This window comes from Lutra lutra, chromosome 8 (genome assembly GCF_902655055.1).
Source record: "Lutra lutra chromosome 8, mLutLut1.2, whole genome shotgun sequence".
In the NCBI taxonomy this organism is placed as follows: domain Eukaryota; kingdom Metazoa; phylum Chordata; class Mammalia; order Carnivora; family Mustelidae; genus Lutra; species Lutra lutra.
The window spans coordinates 134,691,511-134,714,483 of record NC_062285.1 but is presented as its reverse complement, the minus strand read 5'-3'; the positions used below and the strand labels follow the sequence as shown (position 1 = coordinate 134,714,483).

Genomic DNA, 22,973 nt, shown 5'->3' with positions numbered 1-22,973 from the left:
GCTGGTGGGGGTGGGAGGATGGGAGGGAGTCTGAGAGGCTCTCCCCAGGGCCCTCTGACAGGGAAGGTGTTGGGGGAACAAGTGGCAGAGGGAAGAAGGGGTGTGGAGGGGGAGGTGTTCTGACTTGGAGGCACTCAGGGTCTCTCTCGCAGTTTTGTCCTCTTACACTTGGATCCGAGGGCAGGGCGCCCTGGTCTCACCCTGGCTGGAAAGCCTCTGGGATCTATCCCCTCCGCATTTCTTCTCTTCCCACAGATGTGACACCTTGCCCTTCCTTTGCCTCCTTCCCTCCAAGTCTCGAGTGTGGAAACCGGGCCCAAGAGTAGGAAGGAGCTTCCCCGCCCCGACCCCTGCTATCGAGCCGACGGCTCAGGAGAGCCCATCCCACCAGTGCCCCCCACCGCTTCCCACTGTTGGTCTCATTTTCCATCCGGGCCCTACGAAGCTGTGGGAGCCCTGGGAAATGCCGGGCTGACACGCAGGTCTGCATCCCTGAGTCACCACAGCAGTGACGACATTTTATTAAACACTCAGGGCAGGGACTGTGTACCACGCACGGTTAGGCCCTTTACAAGTGTGAATTCATCAAATGCTCGTAAGAGCCCAAGGAGGTCAGGACCATTACTGGCCACAAACACAAATAGGGAAACTGGGGCACCGAGAGGTTAGGGAGTAGCCCGGGGTCACACAGGCTGTGACTAGAACCCAGCAGCGGGTTGCAGCCTGTGCCCTTGGCCTCTACGCTGGCGGTTCCTTCAGAGAAGTGGTCTGGACTGGCCGCTCCAGGGGACCTAGTGACAGCCTGTTCCTCCTTCCATGCTCCCAGTCCCGCTGACAGTCCCATCCGGGTTGCTGCCCCCGCCCCACGTCCTCAAAGCCGACAAGCTGAAAGCCATTCCCCCTCCCCCCATTTTAGACCCTGCCCACCCCACAGCTTCCCGCGGCCCCCTCTTCTCAGGATGCGCGTGGAAGTCACTGTTCAGAGACACTTTGGAAGTGAAAAGGGCCACCGATGATTACATGGGGACCGCAGGTGTGAACAGGGACCGCACAGCTGGCGGGAGACACAGCCAACCTATTTCGCCCATGTTGCAAAGACAAAGAGCACCGGGGCTTCGTTCTCCGCTGGGCTTCCGGCTTCCCTCACAGCGGCGGAACGGGTGTGCCTAGAGTGGTGGGGGCGCCCCTGACATTCTCCCCTCAATGGGCCTCGGTGTCTGTCCTGCCCTTCCCAAATAAGGCAGAGCCACTGGCCACAAGCCCGGGCAGATCAAAGGTGAAGGAGGAGGGAAGAGGCTCCATGAAGGAGTGAACCTGGGGTCTCTGGGACCTGCCAGATTCAAGTCCAGATCCCTCTCTGTCCTTGGACGCCGGGTGGCCCTGAGCCAGAGCCTCGGTCACCTGTCTGTACGTGGGGACAGTTGCGCCAGTTCACAGAGCTGCGGCAAGGAAGAAGTGATCGGTCCGAAGGGAACATCGATCCCGCCCTCCCTCAAGACCAGGGAGGGGCAGACGGGGCGTCGAGGGCACGAGGAGGGTGTGAGGCCAGCGCAAGGAGCCGCTCCGTCTGGGCTGCTGTTTATTCAGTACAGGCCCAGGGCCCGGCCCTGCCCCAGGAAGCGGCTGAGCCGGGAGAAGCGAATAAACAAAGGCCACCGGGGAGTGAGTGTGGGCAGGGCTGGGGCCGGCCTGGGGTGAGCTGAGGGGGCACACAGCCACTGCCCCAACCTCGGCGGCCTGCCCCCGGGCCCCCACGCCAGCAGGTTCCAGGAGGGGCCAGTGCTGGTGCCCACAGGGAATGGGTCCTGGACTGCCTGCCACCTCCAGCCCCTCCTCCTCTCTGCGCCCACTCTCCTTCCTAAGGCAGTTCCAGGGGCCAAGCTCTCCATCTGGCTGGGGAGGCGGGGAGGGGAGGGGGGCGTCCAGAGTCCAGGTCCCAGGCCTGGGCCCAGGGACTTTCCTGAGCAGGAGCCTGGGGTCGCTGTGCTAGGACAGAGGAGCAGGGAGGCAGGCGCCCCAAGCCAGCAGGCCTTTATGCGGGCGGCGGCCCCGCCCCCGCTCCCGTGCTCCGTCCTCCCACTCCCCCTACCCCCCAGATCCGCACCCTGTGGGGGCACTCAGGAGTCACACCAGCTCCCACCCTTGTCCAGGGGCCCGGTAGCCCCTCGCGCGTCCCTGGACGGCTCCCCCGCTGCCGTGTCCTCGTCGTCTTCGTCCTCCTCGTCCTCCCCGTCAGTGAACTCATCCTGGCCGAGGCCATAGGCCAGCGTGGTGTGCGCCAGGTCCACCTCGATGGGGAAGACGTCGGCGTCGCGCAGCACCGCGTAGCAGTCGTTGTAGTACTTGGACATGGTGGACACAAGGCGCTGCAGCTGGAACACGATGTCCTGGACTGGGGCGAACGGGCACAAGGGCACCGGTGGAGAAGCCCCACCCCCAGGCCTGCCCGGTGCCGCCCCCTGCCCCTGGGCTGCCCAGCGCACCCTCGGGGACCCCCACGCCGCTGGAGTGGGCAAGGCCAGGGCGGCCCAGCCCAGCGCAGAGCTTGTGGACGGCACCCTGCTGCGCCCCCAGGGCACGGGCCAGTCCCACCCAAGCCAGACCCCAGGCGGGGATTGAGGGGGTGGGGGCATTCCCGCCAGAGCTTCCCATCTTGGGTCAGACTCAAAGCTCTCCCATGGTGGGGCCTTGGAACTGCACGTAGGTTCCTCACCTCTCGGGGCTGCCATTTTCCCAGCTCCAGGTGGTACCCACCCACCCCAGCCCAAGGGTGGCAGAGGCCGTGGGCTGGGCACACGTGTCCGGCCCCCAGTGCCCACTTAGTCCCCTCACCGTGCTTCTGGTCTAGCAACTCCATCTTCTCCAGCACGTCCTTGCGCATCTGGGAGAAGCGGGCGCGGGCCTCCTGGCGACAGCGCAGGATCAGGCGGTACTCGTAGTTGCCAGTGCTCACGCGGTACAGGGGCTCCCCCAGGGCCTGGGGCGCGGGAGGGGGGAGGGGAACACATCAGAACCCCAGTCGGGTGGGAAGGCGGGGAGGGAGAGCCCGCTCTGGGACAGACACCAGCTCCCAGCTCACACCGCCACACCACACCCCTGGTCCCCCACTTCTGATTGCCGGAAGCACTTATTCTTTGTGAAGAAAACAAAAGACCATACCCGTGCACGTTAAATAATGAATATTTAGTGCTAAGGGGAATCATCCTGCCATCAAAAATATTAAAAATGTAGAGGATTAGAAATGCCTCTTAGGAGTGAGGAAAGTCAGCCTCGCCAAGCCTGGGGGAGCGGCCCCGCAGCGAGATGGCCGCACTCGGAGGCCCAGGGGGGCCGGGGTGGGAACGGAGAGCCCCACACGTCCAGAACAAGAGCTCAGCCACATGCCCGGGCCTCTCCAAGGTTGGCCTGAGCCACCCGGCGCCCCTGGCAGCCCCCGGACATTTGTGGGCCTCTGTGAGACAAGCTGGGGAAGGTGTGTACACGCCAAGACTTTCCAGCACCAGGGCCACCCCCCCAGTCGCCCCTGAAAACTCACGATGCAGCTGTACTCCTCGTCGTCCATCTCCTTCACCTTCAGGCAGTAGGACTGTGTGGGACAGCGAGGCCACAATGTCAGAGGGGCTGCGCCTCCTGGGTGCTCCCCCTGATACCCCACTTCTTTCCATGCCCCATGGGACCCCTAAGCCCTGCCTGGGCCCTGCATGCGCTCAACTGGGATAGGCTGACACCCGTCCCGGGGGCTGGCATCTCACCCGGACTAGCCCTTGCCTGGGGAGGCCCAAGGCAGGAGGCAGCATGCAGGACGGGTCACTCATCTGGGAGGGTGGCAAGGGCCTGAGAAACAGCCCAGTGTTTACCAAACTCAAGTCCCAAGTAATGCTCTGGGTTGAAATGGACTCTGTGGTCAAAAGAACACGGGAAGGCCCTTGAAGAGTCACGTGGCACACAAGCCCGTCAAAGGCTCTGAGAAGTCCCACAGCAAAGGAGCCTTGGCTGGCTTGTTGGGGCATTTCCCCTCAACTCCTTTGACCACGAGAATTTTTATTTCAGCATAAAACTCAAAAATGTCCAGGGACGCCTGGGTGGCTCAGTGGGTTGGGTGTCTGACTTTTGACTTCGGCTCAGGTCGTGACCTCAGAGTCCTGAGACTGAGCCTTGCATCAGGCTCCACACTTAGCACAGAGTCTGCTTGAGATTCTCTCCCTCTGCCCCTCTTCCCACTCACGCGCTCTCTCAATAAATAAATAAAGTAAAATCTTCCAGAAAAAAAACTCAGTAATGTCCCTTGGCACCCACTTTATAACCACTGACCCATTGTAAAAGTGACCCCCAAGGGGTCAGAGGGGTCCAGAGTGAGCGCTCTGCCTACCCCAGGCTCCCAGAAGCTCCTCTGAGCAGTCGGGGAAGGGTCTTGGCTGCTGCCCAACTGCCCAGGACTTGCAGGTCCCGGTCCCACATCCTCAATCAGACATGACAGAGGTTCCAGCCCCATCCTGCTTGCCAGCCTGTGGCCAACTGAAGGGAAATCCCTAGGTCGGTCCTCTCCCCAGCATGCCAGACTCATCCCTCCCCAGGGGCTGGAGACCACTCACTAGGTACTCAAACTTCACATCCAGGTACTTCTTGATGGTGAGGCGAGTGTCTGGGATGGCTTTGTTGAGGTACGTGTTCAGATCTGTCAGCATCTGGAAGGGAATGGTGGGGGCAGGTGCTTGGTCCGCAGGGGGGGCAGGAGTTAGGCGGACCAGTGTGACGAAGATAGCACTGACCCAGCAATCCTTCTATGGGACCTAGGTGTCAGAGCCAAGGGGCACCCTCGGACAAGTCTGTCCACCCCATAGTGAGAGGACAGGCTGGGCCCATGTGCAGCCAGGGCCAGAAACCAGCCTGGAGGTCAATGCCGAGTGAGGTCAGGAAGGCAGAGTGACTGACCCACAGTCAGCCGTGCAGGGGACCAAGCCAGAATCTACGCCTACTGACTCCAGTCCAGGCCCCTTCTGCACGCCACACTGTCCCCTCTCTACCCTCACATGCTGACATACACACATGCCCGGCATGACCTACCGGCTTGATGGTTTTCAGCAGCCGGATGCCGAACTTCTCGATGCTGCGGTGGGCGTCGGCAAACTTCACGAAAGCCTCGCTCGCTGCTGGCTGGGGCTCCCGCACCCCAATGACGGAGAACACGTCCCCAAAGGCTGCAGGACAAGTCTTCCCTGAAGGCTGTCCCTACCTGACCCCTTCATGGGGAAGCCAGGGATTTGCTGGGGAGAAGCAGGGCAGGGGGCGTGGCAGCCTGAAGGGCAAGGTCTGCATGAAGTCTATGTCCCAAGGGAGGTGGGAAGACACCTCTGAAGACAGCTGGGTCTGTACCCCCAGGGGAGCTGGGTCTATACCCAAGACAGTAGCCCTCATTCCCCAGAGTGACCAGGCCATGTGGGAAGAAGGCTCAGTTCAAGGTTGGAGAGGCTGGCATTGCCTGACAGCAGAGCATTGCTCTGGGAATCTGGATGCTGGGGTCTAAGGCCAGCTCTGCCCGTAGGAGCTGGGTGACCATTTCGTTGACCTGGGGCTTCATTTTCCCAACTAAATTGGTACTAACTGTAGCTGCCCTGCCCAGCAAGCAGACTTGTAGGAAACGAGGGCACAAATAAGGAAGGCTCTATACACTGTCAAGGGCAGTAAAGGTAAGATGGGGCAGGGCCAGACAAGGGATTGGACCCCACCGATGACCAGCTGGTCCAGATGTTCCCTACTGGCCCCTGTTACTGCTAGCTCCTGGCATCCAGACCAGGCTCAGCTTGAACTTGGCCTGACGTCAGATGCTGTGGTGTCTGCCTGAGTGTGGGGGTGAGGAAGGCCCCGGGGAGGGGATCAGCCACGCTCTCACTGTATGGGGAGGCACCGGGCTCAGAGGGGAGCGAGGGTCTTCCCAGGATCACATAGCACATAGTCTGGGGGCGCCCTTACCCCGGTGTGTCTGTGACAGCTCATAAAAGGCCCGGAGGAGGTTCTTGGTGTGTTCTGTCATTCCTGTGGGAGAGACCCAACCGAAAGGGGATTGGGGGCACATGGCGGGACCACAGCGGCCCCCAGGACACGGCCTCCAATCCCACCCCAAGGCTGTCACCGTTCCTGAGCTCACCGGCTTCTCCCACACCCACTAGGGCCCAGGGTGGAAGGCTTAGCCCCAGGCCCAGCGCCAACCAGGAAGAGCCCCCGTCAGACAGGAGAGCCAAGGTTCGGTGGGGGCAGATGGTGAACAAGGCCTCCCAAGGGCCATCTCTCCGGGAGAGAGTCGGGCTCAGAAAGACCCCCACCGCGTTTACATGGGCTATTATTGGCATTTTTTACGGATGTGTATTAGTTTCATAATCAGAAAAAGTATGTCTTAAGAGGCTTTTTCTTAAGAACTCCTAATGGCCGCCGTCCTAGAATGTCACGGGCTGGCCTTCCCGCCTCTGCTGCCACCATCTCAGAGCTGGACTGTGGCGGTCGACCCCGGGGCAGAGCCCGTGCCGGGTTCGCTTCCCACCTTTATACAGCTCGGCGGTCCGCTCCAGCTCCTCCAGCCTCTTCACAAGCCCGTCTGAGGGGGTCGGAGAGAAGGGGAGGCCAGTGAGTCCCGACGAGCATGGGGGAAGGAGAGAGCCGGGGGCGGCCCGAGCCAGACTTGGGAGGAACGAGGCAGCCCCCAGAAGAGAACCAGGCCTGGCAGGGGACGGGGTCCCAGGGAGGGGGAGCTGTCACCTCGGCTGGGCTTGGGAGAGTTTGGGGGCAGCCCAGGGTACCCAAACCACAGGCATGCCAGGGACAGGCAGGGCGGCCCCCGGGCCACCCCCGAGGTAAGTCCCCACCCTAGCGGGCTGGGGCCCATCTGAGGGGCAGAAAGGGGACGATCATTTATACATTTATACATTATACAAAGTCACGAGTGAAAAACGGCTGGGCCATCCCCACGGCCCCGCCTGTGGGTGGCTCCCAATGGCCACGCAAAGAAAGCCCTGCCCTAGCAGCCAGGGCCCCCGCGCCTCTAGGACAAACCCTGCCGAGAGCCGAGGAGGAAGGCCGTCAGAGCGAAGCCGGAGACATGAGTGGTCCGGACAGCCTCCGTGCAGGCGTGACGCAGGGCTTAGTGCGTGAGAAACGTGTGACAGCTCCGGAGGAAAAACCACCCAGGGAGGGACGACCAGGTCGGGAAGGGCCCTGAAGCCGAGCTCGCGCTGGACCCGGCCTTGGCCACCCACCTCACTCGCTTCACAGAGGTTTCCCAAGCACCTTCTGCCTGCCGGACTGGCGGCAGGCCCACAGAATGGCCTTGGTGAATGAACCCACGTCATGCCCTCGAGGCTCACGGTCCAACAGAGGAGACAGTGGCCAAGCAACAAGTGGGGTGACCCAAAGGGCTGTCAAGGGCGAGGTGGGGGCAGCTGCTTCCCCTCAAGGGCTCAAAATGGGAGCAAGGGGACCACAGGGGCTGGGGCCAGCTTCTTGGATCATGGGAGGGCGGGCCCCTCCAGCAGTGAGGGGACAGGGGACCTCCCTCCTCCCCACCGGGAGCACCGGTGGCCACCTCAGGGCAGGGTCAGTGCAGGTGTCGGTGCCCTTGGCTTCCTCATGTGGTGGCCCCTCAGGGCAGGGCCTGGCCTCACTGAGCCTGGCCACTGTGAGCCAGGACTCCGGGCTCAAGGTTCCTTGAACACAGCTCAGTCCTCCCTCCCTACGCGCATGTGGGGCAGGGACTACTTCCCTCATGGTCTGATAAGCTGAGAGACAACCTGCCCGATGGCACACAGCTGGGCACTATTCCAGCTGGGGGGGGCCCTCTGACCCCCGCCCCCGTGTTGACCTGAGCCCTGGTTTTCTGAGCGGGAGGCGGGGAGGGGAGTAGAAGGCGAGCTTGGGCAAGGTGGCTGGGTGTCAGGCGGCGGCCGTGTGGGCTCTGCGGGGCAGGAGGGAGCACCGCTAGGCGGGGGCGGGGGGGTCTTTGGGAGCTGGGCCCCTGGCTGGCCCCCAGGCGCTGGCTCCCCAGAGCCCTGGCCCCCGGCCAGCCTGGCAGGAAAGGAGCCACGTAAGCGCCCGCTGTTGTTTTTAGCTGGGTCATGGGACATCATGACAGCTTCAATTTTAGAAACCCTATTTAAGGCTGGGGAAATTGCAAGGTTTGGGGGGAAAAACACAACAACCAGTTCTAATTTCATCTCAACGCATGGTAACTACAGTAACAGGGATTTATAGACACCAAGAAGCTGAAAATAGCAGCCGCCACTTCTGTACCCCACCCCACGCCCCCCCAATGAAGCCCAGTGCGCCCAGCTGAGCGCACAATATATATAGGCATTTAAATCCCGCCCCGACAGGCACAGCAGAACTGCTATTTATAAACTCGGGCTGGGGAGGGTGGGAGCAGGACCAAGTGTTTTACTGGCCACACACATGCGTGGGTGTGAATGTGCGTGTCCCGTGGCTTCTCCCCACCCCCCACCCCAGTCCTGGCCAGGAACCACTGCGACAAGGGCAGCAGCGCCACCTCCTGGAGAAAGGCAGGGAGCTGGGGATGCACTTAAGAGGGCCCGTGGTAGCTGCCGGCTCTGTGGCAGCAGCTGGGGACAGTGGCAAAGGAAAGCGCAGGTGCAGGGACCTGGACATCTGTCTCATCTGTGCCCTAGGCCTGAGGGCCGCTGGCTGCAGGAGGCCTTGGCTGACTGCCGTGGAGGCTCTGGGGGTGCAGAGGGTGACCATCGGCCCCACGGGCAGCAGGACCCACATCAGCAACACGAGTGGCCGTGGTGCCCCTCAATCTGGAAGCCTGGGCATGCGATCCTGTCCCCCAGGCGCTGGGCAGGAAGAGAGGACTCACCATTGCACAGGATGGCCCGGCTCAGGCCCAGGGCGTCTGCAGTCCCCGAACTCATGTTCTCCACCAGGCGATGCTTTACCTTCTTCAGCACTGGGAGCAGGGCAGAAAGGGCCTCAGTGACGGAGCCTGTGCAGCTGGGCTGTTGGCCCGCCCCTGCCCCAGCTCATCTCCTCATGATCAGCAACCTCAGGGACCGAGGGGGCTGCACTGAGCTCTGGTGACTCTGAGGACAGCCCCAGGGCAGAGGTCGTGCTGGACCCCCCTGCCCTAGTCGCTCTCCATGAGGGCAGTGCTGCGAGCGGGAAGGAGGCGAATGTGAAAAGTGCCAACAGGCCAGCCAGGGAGAGCCTCTTCTCCCACCTCTGCGAGCAGAGGTGCCATCAGCGACAAGTGACCTTGGACCCAGGCTCAGTTACTATATACGTGGCCACATATACGAGTCCTGGAAGGGGACCGGGATGGGACCAAAGGGGTTTCTACAGAGCACCTCCATCCAGGACACGCTTGATCTTAGCCTCTCTCCCTAAAAACCAGGACGCGGCTATGGCCCTAGGGTGGAGGGAAAGTGTGTTGGGCTCCAGAGACAAGGGACCTGGGTGTGTGTCACCCAGGGGACACAGCCCTCTCTGGGCCTCAAGCCTTGATGCGGAAAGAGGCAGCTGGTCCAGAGGACCTCAAAGCTGCAATGTCCAAGCTCTGGAGCCTGAAGCTTCTACAGATCCAAAGCCCAGCCCCCCTAGCAGGAAGGCCACTTGTCCTGGGCATGCCGTGGGAGCATGGGCTGGCCAGTGACGTCCACCTCAGACCTCGAGCCTGCTCCCAGGAAGGCAGGTGGGAGAGGAGGCCAGGGCCACGTAAGGGAGTGTCGGGGGGCAGGAGGCACCATGCCTCACTGTAGAGGCTGCCCTCCCTTTTGGAAGGGGGAGGGGCTGGCCCATAAGGGACACTGCAGGGCAGTCAGAGGAGGTGGCCCTGGGAGAGGACTGCAACATGGGACAGGAGCAGCTGTAGGAGAGCACCCCGGGTACTCCCCCAGGCCCCTAACTTGGTCAAAAGCCACATAACTCTTGACACACTGTCACAGAAATGCAGAACAGGGGCCGGGGCCTGGGGGGCCGCGGGGCACCACCGTTCTGTCCCCACTTACCAATGTCCAGGGACATGCCCTGCTTGGGGTCTGCCTGCAGCTTGTTGTAGTGGATCGTCACCTCCCCCTGGAAAAGAGGAGGGTGGAGAAGGAGTCTCCTGGGTTCCCAGCCCCTCCCCTGGGGAAGCCTGTGTGCCCCAAAATCTGTGGCCATAATGGAATCCTGAGCCCAGGGAGGGGCCCCAAATTCTGCCACACTGGGCCAAGGGCTGTGACCAGGCCCTGCCTTGTAACCTGTTTGTTCCCAGGTCCTTCCTTGTCCCACTACGGGCCGGGCCCTATGGAACCAGCAGGGACAAGGGCAGACACGGTCCCTGCTGTCACAGAGCTCAGAGCCCACTGTGCTCCAGCGAGATCGGGTGCCCTGTGCTCCCCCACCCCACACCCCACTCTAAGCCCTCGCTGTGCCAATGAGGCGCTCTAAGTCACCCCAGGCTCAGTAGGCCCCCTACTAACACATCCACGTTCCTTCTCTGTGCCTGGGGCTGGGATGCCAGGGAGGTGGGGGACAGCCCACAGCCCCTAGGGCCCAAGCCAGCAGAGAAGCTGATGCAAATCACTTTCCACAATAGGAAGGGGAGTGCTGGCCTTCTCCTGAGAAGTGTTTCCCCACTAGGGGAGGCGCAAAGGTCACTCTCATCCACGCAATCCTAAGACCCCTGAACTTGGGCTGGAAGCCATTCAAATACAAAACACGATTTCCAGAATGAGCCCTGAAGGGAAATCAAAATGACCTGTTGCCTTCAGAGTCAGGGGCAGAGACAAAAGCTCTCACAGGCTGTGGCAGAAGTGCCCTGTGGGGACTGTGACAGACAGCAGCTGAGGGCAGTGGGACTCAGACCTGAGTGCTGGTCCAGCGGGGTGACCAAAGCAAATCCCTTCCTCCCTCTGGGTGCTGGTAAATGGGGACCTAAGCCCTGCCTGTAGCCAAACACGGGAGCTGGGAGATCCCTGAGTTAATGTCAAGGCTGCGCACACTCGAGAGGACCTCTCGTCCCGGTGGGCAACATCAGGGGGCGCTGGCATGAGACGGGCCTCAGAGGACGGGGCGGGTAGTGATGAGTACACGTGAGCACTGAGGAAGGGGCCACAGGGGACACACCCCTGGCCCCTGGTCTGTGCCAGGATGAAACACGGTCTGCCTGCTTCCCACAAGAGCTCCTCTGCCCGAGAGGGCTGTACCGGGTCAGGAACATCCCGGCCGGGTGGGGCGGAACAGGAGAATAAACAGGAGAGGGCGGAGAAGCCCAGGGCTAAGGCAAGAGGGACAGGCAGGGACATTGGTGCCAGGTCCCCGAGACACGGAGGAGGGACAGGGGTGAGGAGAGGTCTGGAAGGATGGGGCGAGGGAGCCAGGACACTTGGCCTAGCTATGGTTGGGACCCCTGACTTGAAAAGCTCGAAATCATCCAATGGCTTTGCCGTTTTGGTCCCCCAAGTCACTAGCAGCAAAACCTCTAAAAAATGGCTAAAGGGCTACACGCTTGCTTGTGAGTGGTCAGAACACTGCCTGCCATCGGTGGGGGAGGGGATTTGTGGGGCGAGACCTCGGCCCACGGCAGCCGGGGTGGAGCGCGGGGAGCAGGGACCGGCCACGCGTGATTGTGGTCTGCAGAACAGAAGACCAGCAGCTGGACTGCAAGCTGCTGCAGAGCCCAGAACTTTCCCTGGGGGTCTGTGAGCCCAGGAGGACCCAGTGAGCAGAAAAGCTCCTACAGGATGAGGAAAGGGGGCTCCTCTTTCCCTCCTACCCCTCCGAGGCCCATGCCCGACTGACATTTATCGGGTGTCTGTGGACCCCGGCAGGTTCACCTTGGACTTCCAGCTTCAGCTCTAGCCCTGAGCAGGGACACACTGGCTCGCCCTGAGGCACGGTTCCCAATCCGACAGCAACCCTGGGAGCTGAAGGACAGGGGACCGGAAGGTGCCCATTCTCCTGCCAAGACACTACAAGTCCTGGAGCGTGAGCGGTATTGACCGGATGCGGGAGACGCTGCGGGAGGCTGGACTGTAGTCCGGACCCGGGTGTACCAAGGGGGCAGCTGAGAAAGGGCCCGTCCCCTTCCAGGCCTGCGGGGGCTTCTGACAGGCTGGGGGTCATCAAAGTGACGTGGCTGCCCGTGTCGCTACCGCCCCAGCCCGCAGCAGCCTTACCTTCACCTCCTGAATCATCTTCGCCACTTCCACCTTGGTTTTGCCCTTGATTGACCTGCCGTTGACACCGGTGATCTCGTCACCAGCTGCTACGGTGCCGTCCAGGGCCGCTGGGGTGTTGTCAAACACCTGGGGGTGCAAAGGAGGGCGGGGTAGAGACAGTGGTCCCCTGCGCCCCGACCGAGGCCTGGCTCGGACCAGCCCACACGCACCCCAGCCGAATGTGTGCTCCTCTAAATGCAGTTCGTTCACAGATTTTCCCCACAACGCCTGAAGCCCCAAAGGCCCTCTGGTCAGTTCCTGCGCCTCATCTCAGTCCCCAAAGAGCAAGGACTCCACCGTGCATGTGATCCCCCTCCCAGGGTCCGGGGTCTGCACTCACTGCGGCGTGAGGCAGGGCGGGCCTGTCCAAGCACGGGTGTGCAAGCGCTACTCTGGGCAAGGTGGGGGCTGGGGGGGGCAGTTAGGCCGTGAACGTGTGTGCAGAGATGGACAAGAGGACAAAAGGCATAGCCAGACAACAGCCACTAGGACAGACACCTAATCATTAGCAGTGGTCGTCTGGTACCGTCTTTCCTCTCCTTGATCTTCAGTTGCTAAATTTCCTACACAAAGTGTATAAAAAGAACACTTGATACTGTTTCACATATATGTTCCTTACATGTAACATTATAAGGAAGAAGTAAAAAACCCGAGATGAGAGTTTCTTTCCATTACCTTCCAGGATCACACTAAAAACACAATCATTATTATTTTTTTTTAAATTTATCTGAGAGAGAGAGTGTGTGCACACATGCACGCATGTGAGCACGAGCAGGGGGAGGGGCAGAGAAGGAGAGGGAGAGACTCTCCAGCCAACTCCCCACTCGGCCCTGATGCAGGGCTCGATTCCACGACCCCGAGATCACAACCTGAGCCAAAATGAAGAGTTGGATGCTAAACTGACTGGACCACCCAGGCACCCCAAAAAGGGCACACCCTTTTTCACTGTAAAGAAGACAATGAGAGGGTCTACCTGTCCTTGGAAGATGGACAGCAGGAATCCAAAGGCCTATGGAGGGGCTTTAGGAAGAAAGATCTAGTCTTTGCTGGAAACTGCTAGTGGGTCAAGAAGTGGACCTCTGGAAACGGCCACAGGTGGGCGGAAGGCAAGGTGTAGAAAGTAAGGAAAGGACTCAACTCCGGGTTCCTTCCCCATCCACAGAGTCGTCCATCACCACCCCTTCTCCATGGAAGATGGAAGTGGTTTCCCCAGAGAAGCTCCTGACTCAGGCCCAGGGACCGAGGGAGGCAGGAGAAAGGTACCGGACTGGAGAGATTTGGGTTTAGCGAGTCCCCAGCCCCTACCCCCAGTGGGGACCCAGAATGCCAGCAGCCAGGCCTACTGCCCTTCCCCACGGGAGACTGGAGGCCGCTGCCCTGAACAGCTCCACGGCCAAGGCCCATCTATATAGACACTGGGAGAGTCCCCCCGACAGCTCCCCTGACGCCTGACCGCCCCACAGGGAAGCCCCCAGACACGGCCCACACACAGATCCTCGACTACTTAGCACATGGCGGCAATGGCTCACTTGCCCCGGAAAGACAGGTGAGGATTTCCGGGCACTTGGGAAAAGGTCCCATATGAGAAACACTTACACAGAGAAAAGGAACCACAGGAAGCAGAAACAAAGTAGGGGCGATATAAAAACAGAAAGAAAAGCACAATTAATGTCTTCAAAGTGATTAGAAAAAGAACAGGATGATATAAAAGGATCAATTCAAAAATAGGGAGGCACCTGCCTGGCTCACTCCATTAAGTACCTGACTTCAGCTCAGGTCATGATCTCGGGGTCCTGGGATCGAGCTCTGCGTTGGGCTCCTTGCTCAGTGGGGAGTCTGCTTCTCCCTCGCCCTCTGCCTCTCCCCCCACTCGTGCTTGAGCACTCTCTCTCTCTCTCAAATAAACAAATAAAATCTTTTTTTAATAAACAAATAAAATCTTTAAAAAATTAAAAAAAGGAAAAATCTTAGAAATGCAAATTATAACTGAAATTTACAATGTCAAAGAAATTAGGCAGCCAAGCAGAGGAAAGTGAAAAAGACATGGGCAATCAGAAAAAAAAAGAGAAAGAAAAATATCAGAAGATCATTTCAGGAAGCCCGGCACTAATCAACAGGAGTCCCAGGAGAGGGAACAGAAACCAGAGCAAGATCCCCTCAAAGAGCTAACACTAAAAACTTCCAGCGGGAAGAGAGACATGAGGGTCCCTGAGGGACACGCCCTCTTAGGCTCCAACACAAGACAAAGACCTGTGCCAAGAGCCATCATCGTGACCCTTCAGAATGCCAGGGACACAAGGAAATTCCCAAGGGTCTTGAGAGATCAAGGATAAAAGAAATTACAGATAAAGGGTCACACATAAGAAGAGCAGCCTCAGACATAACAACAATGCTGACAGCACAGATAATGAAAGGACACCATTGAATTTCTAGGTGAAAATTATTTTCAAAGTTGGCATCTTTTTTTTTTTTTTTTTTTTTTTAGTCATTCTTGATCTGTCCAAGTGTCGAGTGGAAGGACTAGAATAACAACAAAGACAGGATAACGGCACCTTCAGAGACACAAGCTCTCAGAAAAAGCACCTCCCATGCAGCCTCTCTCAGAAAGCTGCAGGAGGGAGCGCTTGGGTGGCTCAGTGGGTTAAGCCTCTGCCTTTGGCTCAGGTCATGATCCCAGGGTCCTGGGATCGAGGCCCGCATTGGGCTCTCTGCTCAGCGGGGAGCCTGATTCCACCAATCTCTCTTTCTCTGCCTACTTGTGATCTCTGTCAAATAAATAAATAAAAATCTTAAAAAGAAAAAAAAAAAAGAAAGGTGCATGAGGCGCACTCCACGTCGATGGGGAAGTCAGCCGAGAAAGAGGGCTCCCGGCCTGCACAGCAAAGGAAACAGTCAACAAAGCTAAAAGGCAACCGACAGAATGAGTGAAGATATTTGCAAAGGACACAGCTGATAAAGGGCTAGTATCCCAGATCTATAAAGGACTTAGGCCAGTCAAAAACCAAATAATCCAATTAAAAAATTGGCAGAAGACGTGAACAGACATTTCTCCGAAGATGACATCCACGGGGCCAACAGACCTATGAAAAGATGTTCAACATCACTCAGCATCCGGGAAATACAAATCAAAACCACACTGAGATACCATCTCACACCTGTCAGAATGGCTAAAGTCAATGCCACAAGAAACAAGTGTTGGGAAGGATGTGGAGAAAATGGAACCTTCTCGCACTGTTGGTGGGAATGCAAACTGGGGCAGCCATGCTGGAAAACAGTATGGAGGTTCCCCCCAAAATTAAAAATAGCGCTACCCTACGATCCAGCGATCGCATTACTGGGTATTCAAAATACAAAGCATACATACAAAAATGCTAATTCAAAGGGATATGTGGGGGCACCAGGGTGGCTCAGTGGGTTAAAGCCTTTGACTTCCGCTCAGGTCATGATCCCAGGGTCCTGGGATCAAGCCCCGCATCAGGCTCTCTGCTCAGCAGGGAGCCTGCTTCCCCCCGCCAACCCCTCTGCCTGCCTCTCTGCCTACTTGTGATCTCTGTCTGTAAAATAAATTTCTAAAAAATCTTAAAAAATAAAAAAAAGGGATATGTGGACCCTTACGTTTACAGCAGCATTATTTACAAGAGCCAAGATATGCAAGCAGCCCAAGTGTCCATCGACTGATGAATGCATAAAGATGTGGTGTGTGTATATATAATGGAATATTACTCAGCCATAAAAAAGAACGAAACCTTGCCATTTACAAAGACATGGATGGATCTAGACAGCATAATGCTGAGCAAAAGGAGTCTGTCACACAAAGACCACATGATGTTACTCATAACGTGGAATTTAAGAAACAAAACAAATGAGCAAAGGGGAAAAAAACAGAGACAAAGCAAGAAACAGACTCTTAACTATCAACAACAGGGGCGTCTGGGCGGCTCAGTCGGTTAAGCGTCTGACTCTTGTCAGGTCATGATCTCAAGGTTCTGAGATGGAGCCCCCCTGCCCCCCGGTCAGGCTCTGCCCTCCGCAGGGAGCCTGCTTGAGATTCTCTTTCTCCCTCTCCCTGTCACTGCCCCCTGCACACCCGTGTGCACACACGCACTCTCTCAATTAAATAAATCTTAAAAAAGAAATAAACAAAACTAGAGAGGACAAACTGCTGGTCACCAAAGGGGAGACAGGTGGTGGATGGGGAAACAGGTGCTGGAGATTAAGGCGGGCACTTGTGACGAGCACCAGGGGACGCGTGCAGGTGCTAAATCATTATGTCGTACACCTGACACTGATTATTACACCATACATGAAGTCGCTGGAATCAAAATGAAAACTTAAAAAAAAAAAAAGGGGGGGGCGCCTGGGTGGCTCAGTGGGTTAAGCCGATGCCTTCGGCTCAGGTCATGATCCCAGGTCCTGGGTTCGAGCCCCACATCGGGCTTTCTGCTCAGCAGGGAGCCTGCTTCCTCCACTCTCTCTGCCTGCCTCTCTGCTTACTTGTGATTTCTCTCTGTCAAATAAATAAATAAAATCTTTAAAAAAAAAAAAAAAAAGGAGGAGGGAAAGAGGACTCCTGGAAGTGGGGGAGTCCCACAGGGGAGAGGGAAAGGGAGGCCCAGTGAGGACAGACTACAGTCATCAGGGCAACAGAAAGATGGTGGCAAGCAGCTACCCGAGGAAAGGTGCGGAAGGTACACAAATGGAAGAACCCCAAGAAATGACGTTAAAAAAGAAGAAACGATTGAGTTAAGAAAAGAGACAGAGGTTCCTCAAAAAGTTAACCACGGAGGCACAGTGGGAGCCAGCGGTCCCGCTGGTGTGTGCACCTGCTCCCAGGTACATGCTCCGTGCACACAAGCACGTGCGTCCGCCCAGCAAGCGCCTGCGCGGCTCACAGCAGCATCATCACAGCGGCTGAGAGGGGCGAACAACCCAGACATCCCTCAAAGGAATGGATGAACACACTGTGGTGCACCCACAAAAAGGAATATTCATGAGCCGTAGAAAGAATGAATTACTGAAATATGCCGCCTGACTGAAGTTCAAAAACTATGCTAAGCGAAAGCCAGATGCCAAAGGTGACGTGTTAGAGTCTGTTTATATTAAAATATCCAAAAGAACCACCTACATAATAAGCAGATTACTGACCGATCTGAAATAACCAGCACAGACACTGGTCATGGAGTCAGAGGGGTGGCAGCCGGGGGAGGGGAGAGGGTGACGAGTGAACACTTAGAGGACGCGGGCTGTTCTGGGGGATGAAAACGTTCTGAAATTAGAGATGGGTGACGGCTGAATTTAGCAAATGCGCCACAAATGCCATTGAACTGCAAAACTACTAACTGTATGTTATATGAATTTCACAATAAAGTAATTTTTAGAAAAGCATGACCACGGACGATCGTGAAGCTCAGGACACAGACCGGGGTGTCATCCTCCTCCTACAGAACCAGCAGCTCGGGAGGACGGGCTTCTTGTTCCCCTCACTGCCTCACCCCTACGGCCCACAGCACAGCCTGGCCCGCGGTGCTGACACACAGACTGTGGGTTAGCCTGAACTGTGCGATCACCATGCTGGAAGGATGGGGGGAGAGAGAGCAAGGAGGCTCTGGAAGAGAGCTAACGTTCCCATCTACCGGACTGGGAGAAGTTGACTGGTATTTACAAGGACAGATCCGGAAATAACAGGGTAAGCATCTAAGTGAGGAAAGTGGAGGCTCACACCTAAGAAACAGCTCTAAGTGTAGAAAGCAGCATTGCTATGGGGGTAGGGGTGGGGAGGGTTGTAAGAAGGGGTGGAACAGGGGTGCCTGAGTGGCTCAGTAGGCTAAGCGTCCGCCTCTTGGTTTCAGCTCAGGTCATGCTCTCAGGGTCATAAGATCGAGCCCCACAACAGGCTCTGTGCTCAGTGGGGAGTCTGCTTGGGATTCTCTCTCTCCCTCTCCCTCTGCCCCTCCCCAGCTCTCCCTCTCTGTCTAAAATAAATAAATCTTAAAAAAAAAAAAGAGAGTGCTATTATTTGACCAAATTCTATTATTTTATAATCACGGGTTGTTCTAAGCAGACCTGGTCCCCAGTGGGTGAGGAGGGGGAGGTGGCAGGAGTCAATCAGGCACAAAGCAAGGGGCCAGGCCTCCCTAGCACCCCCTGGATCAGAGGAGGCCAAACTGCTCGTGAAGGCAGCACCCAGAGGAGGCCGGACCACAGCCCGGGAATCTCTGTCTTCGAGGCCCAGAAGCGACTCTTTTGCAAGATCCTTGGACAGACGGCAGTTTCCCATCTACCACCGATGGCTACTGAGATGAGAAAGTCAGAACAGGGCAGAAGCCGGGTCGAGTTTATGTCTGAGGTGGAGACCTTCCTTCTGAGCCTACAGAAAAACCAGGGACTCCGACCAGCCACCAAGTCAACGGTCCCCATGGCTCAGAGTCACAGCTGACCGGAAGTCACCAGGGCAGCTTCTACAAGAACCACAGAATTGTTCTGCACCATCTGGGGAAGTGAACAACAGCCAGAAAAATAACAGCATCTTCTACTCGGTGTTTATTAAATGCCAGGCATTGCTTGGGGCATTCTGTTTAATCCTCACGGTGACCAAATATTTCACACCCTCACTTTCCAGGGGAGGGAGCTGAGGCCCAGAGAGGCTACATAACTTGCTCCTGACCAGGGAGGCTTACACTGAATTCAGACCATTATCACTTCATAGACTGGGAGACTTCCCACGACACTCCACTTGCCCCAGCGCCCTCGGCCAAGAGTTTTGTGAGTTCGACCCTATGCCAGGCACTGTACTCAGTGCTGATGCAGTAGAAAAGCAGACTGAGAGCCTGTCCTCCAGGAGCGGAGACAGGTAAGCGGCGAGATACAGAATCACAAATGGGCAAGCCCATGATTACAGAGGGTGACGGGGGCTGAGAAGGGAAGGAACACAGTGATGTGACGGAGAACAAGGAGGCACCTCCAGAGGGGGCACTCGGGAAGGCCTCTCTGAGGGGGTCAGACCTGAAGAAAAAAAGGCACCAGCTCTACAGAGGGGAGAACGATGCTGCCCAAGCAGGGAGATGGCCCTCCTCTCCGGGACCTCACCCCCACCTCCGAAGCACCCACTACCTGGACGATATAGAGGCAGGGGCAATACTGAGCGCCTCCTCCAATGCTGATCCCGATCAGGTTCTGGGCATCCTTCTGCAGGGTCACCTTCCCGGGCACAGTCGGGATCCCGCTGGAAAGAGAAGCACATGAGGCTGAAGCTCCTGGCAGAAGGACGACTGGAGGAGACAGTGAAGGGAAGAGGCCCTTCCAAAACCCGAGAGGCTCCAAGTGCTGCTCAGCTTTTTCTCTTCTCGTTTGGCCAAAAGAGACAGCATCTTGTGCTGGCACAGGTGCTGCTCTTGGGAGTCCTGAGGATGCGGGATCAGATCCCAGCTCTGCCAACGACCATCTACAGGACTTGGGTAAGTCAGTCACCTCTGTGCATCTCGGTTCCCGCATCCAGAAGGCAGCGGTATGGATAGAAATGGCTTGCTACTTGATGAAAGCCTAAGAAAGCCCATGGAAGGCACTTAACACCAACCCAGCCCAGAGCAGGCACTCCGTGAGAACAGGTCCCCCTTCCCTCTCCTTCTTCCTACCTCTGAGACCTGAGTCAGACTCTGTCCTTGTCACCTTCTCAGGCGCATGGGGAACATTATGGCCACCTTCTCCAGGAAGCCTTCTCCTGTTAAACTATCCATCACCCATCTCTCAGTTGTTCTGTTCAATTAACCCCCAGTTTTCACTATAAACCAGCACTTATTTATGTTCTGTGGTAGATATTTGCCTTATTCATTCAACAAACACTTGCTAACAGCCTACTGACGGGGAGCACCATACTAAGTGCCGAGGACACGGGCAGTGGACCGATGGAGGACAAATGTTAGGAAGGAGACTAACAATTTTTGAAAATCTGCCCCACTGATCGTCTACACTGGGAAGCAAGATGGGTTTACAATATTCCTACTCACCTTCAAAACTTGGCTCAATTGCCACCTCCTTTGTGAAACCTTTCCTGAACACCCTAGTCGAGGCACTGCTCCATCTGCCCTCTCCTTGTAGCCAGGCCATCCTCCATTAGTGCCCATGTGGCCCTGACCTGTTATCTGCTAATGTGTCCACAGCCCAGCTACAGATGGTGAGCTCCTGGAAGGGCAGGGTCTGTTACTACTACAAGTACAAGACCTGATCCCCCCGCTGAGAAGCAAGGGTCTGTAGAACTGGGAAGTCTGGGGATCTGGAGGCCCTGGAGCTCGTGCGTTCCTGGGACTTGCAGGGAACAAAATACTCACAGTTTATCCTCCTCGATGTCATAATCCAAGTCCGCGAACATGGTTCCGAGAGTTGAGGTGGGCTGGCGAACCGCCCAGCTCGGCAGGGGAATGGGGAACTGGATCAGGGAGAGAAAAGAGTGTAGGGTCTGGGGACCCGAAGTGCCTAGGTGTCAACCTCCGCCCCGACGATCTGGGAGAGCCGGACCTTCCCCCTTCCCTTTGGACAGCGGGGAAAGTCCCCGAGGCTAGGGGGCGGGAAGGTACGGGAATCTTACTGGGTACAGGGAGGGATTCCAGGCCAGGACGTGGGCTCAGACCCCAGAGCCCGCCCCCACGGGTCTCCAGGCCTTTGGGAGCTACCTCTGTCGCTCACCGGAAGCGTCGGTCCCACAGCGGGTCCAGGCCAGGCTGGCACCTGAACCCACCTGCCGTTCCACCTGTCTGCGGCCGCGACTGTCGCGTCACTTCCTGTGAGACACGGAAGTCCCGCCTTCCCCACCACCGGGGTACTCGCCCCAGTCCCTGCAGACAACCCTTCCTCCCGGGCTCCCGGTGCTCCCAGAACCAGAAGAGAAAACAAGTATTGACGGAAACTCGCTTTTAGCACGAAAAAGCGGAAACAGAGGAAAGGTCTGGACAGGCTGACAACCTAACCCCGCCCCCTGCCCTGTGGCAGCCGCCATCTTGGTAAGGGCAGAGTTCTTCCCAGCTTCCTCCGCGGGACTCCGGGGACCACGCCGGCTGGGCGGTTGCCATGGCAACGGAAGCATCCTTGGGCGCGGAGGTTCTCGGCGAAGTTCCGTGGAATACAAACACTTTCACATTTTCTGCGTCCCGGCCTAGGGTGCATCTCTGATGACAGTCACCGAGCTGGAAGGACCCTTCGAGCCTAATTCCAGTTCTGCGACCAGGAAACTAAGTGCCAGAGAAGGGAAAGAATTTTGTCCGGAGCCCCGCACCGTTGGTATAAGATCTAGATCTCGACCCTGAGACTCCTGCCATCTAGTGCAGCGCCCTTTTAACGCTTGTACACTCGTATTCAACGGCTCTGTTATTAACGACAGATTGGACAAGTTACCTTTATGTGCCCCCTTTCGCCATATGCAAACTAAGAGCGTTGAGCCAGATGCTTTCTCTGGTATGTGGTGAAAGACTCCCCACACCTCATCTCTTTCTTTAGTCCTGAGGCGCACCCCGCCCCCCGGGGCCCCACAGAGGGTCACAGCTTCCTTCTGGGGCAGAAGAGGAAGGAGAGACACAGAAGGATGATTATCTGTGCATCCCACCATCCCATGGGATCCCCACCCCACACCTTCCGCAAATATGCAGAATGCCACAGTAGCAGCGACCTTCCCATGTACCTGCTGCTCTGCAGTTCAGGTTACTCACAGGATTGCAAAGCTCACCACCACTCTGTGAGAGGAAAACAAGGATGGTCAGCCACATTGTGGAGGTAAGGAAACTGAGGCACAGAGAAGCAACTCCCCCCTTGTCTCACGGATAGAGGGTCGGTCACAGAACTAGGGCTAGAACTTCCAAGCCCTGTTCGGGCCAGGATTTTAGGTTTCAAAGGCAGCAGCTGGGGGGCCTGGGTATCTCAGTCAGTTAAGCATCTGATTCTTGATTTTCACTCAGGTCACGATCTGAGGGTCATGGAATGCAGCCCCCCTCCAGGGTTCCGTGCCCAGCACAAGGTCTGCTTGATATTCTCTCGCTCCCTCTGCCCCACCCTCTCCCATGTGTGTGCGTGCTCGAGCGAGCGTGCTCTCTCTCAAAATAAATAAATAAATCTTAAAGAAGAAGAAGAAGAAGAAGAAGAAGACGACGACGAAGGCAGCCTCCAAAGTTAGATACTTTAACACGGACTGTGACTTCTCCGCCCCACGACAGTCTGAGCCCAAGCCCATGTTCTGTCATTTTTATAACTGGGTGATTTTGGGCAAGTCACTGCCCGCCTCTGAGCCTCAGGTATCCCTAGACCAGGGAAAAGTAACCCTCCCAAAAGGTACTTATGAAGGTCAAGACAAAGAGGAGAACCAGGTGTGAGGGTTTTGTAAACAATTCTCATGGCAAAGATACCATTCCAGCCTCCTGACTCCCCACCCACTCTGGTCCCCTCTTTTCTGCCTCATCCTCCCTATCTTCCAGGCCCCATTCCGACCCACCTTTTCCAGTAGACTTACCAGACAATCTTGGCTCACAAGTCCTGCCACTTTAACTTAGTTCCAGAAACATTCATTTGGATCATTCATTTGGAAATATGTCTGGCCTTCTGAAATCCGTTCAGGGCTTCCCTGAGCCAATTCTGAGTTGCTTAACTTATACATGCTTGTACTTTGTCTGAGAAGGTTTTTTTCTCCTTTAAAATTGGGGCTTAGAGGGGCGCCTGGGTAGCTCAGTGGGTTAAGCCTCTGCCTTCTGCTCAGGTCATGATCCTAGGGTCCTGGGATCGAGCCCCACATCG

At 56.9% G+C, this 22,973-nt stretch overlaps 1 protein-coding gene across 5 annotated transcripts; it reads right to left on the bottom strand.

The window, feature by feature from the left end:
• Window positions 1-1,566: 1,566 nt before the first annotated feature.
• Window positions 1,567-21,167, bottom strand: PICK1 (protein interacting with PRKCA 1). 5 transcript variants are annotated; one of them, XM_047743071.1, is made up of 13 exons: window positions 20,883-21,167; window positions 20,528-20,625; window positions 19,314-19,425; window positions 12,162-12,290; window positions 10,008-10,074; window positions 8,861-8,950; window positions 6,536-6,589; window positions 5,971-6,033; window positions 5,065-5,198; window positions 4,593-4,685; window positions 3,536-3,586; window positions 2,833-2,977; window positions 1,567-2,387 (listed from the first exon to the last, which is right to left on the bottom strand). In XM_047743071.1, exons 2-13 carry the CDS (start codon window positions 20,566-20,568, stop codon window positions 2,242-2,244), a joined length of 1,125 nt encoding a protein of 374 aa, XP_047599027.1. In that variant the 5' UTR covers window positions 20,569-20,625; window positions 20,883-21,167; the 3' UTR covers window positions 1,567-2,241. The 5 variants fall into 5 exon arrangements, with proteins under 5 accessions (XP_047599027.1, XP_047599024.1, XP_047599025.1 ...); XM_047743068.1 differs by having other exon boundaries at window positions 1,567-2,392; window positions 20,785-21,164; XM_047743069.1 differs by having other exon boundaries at window positions 1,567-2,392; window positions 20,870-21,164.
• Between the last annotated feature and the right edge of the window lie 1,806 nt (window positions 21,168-22,973).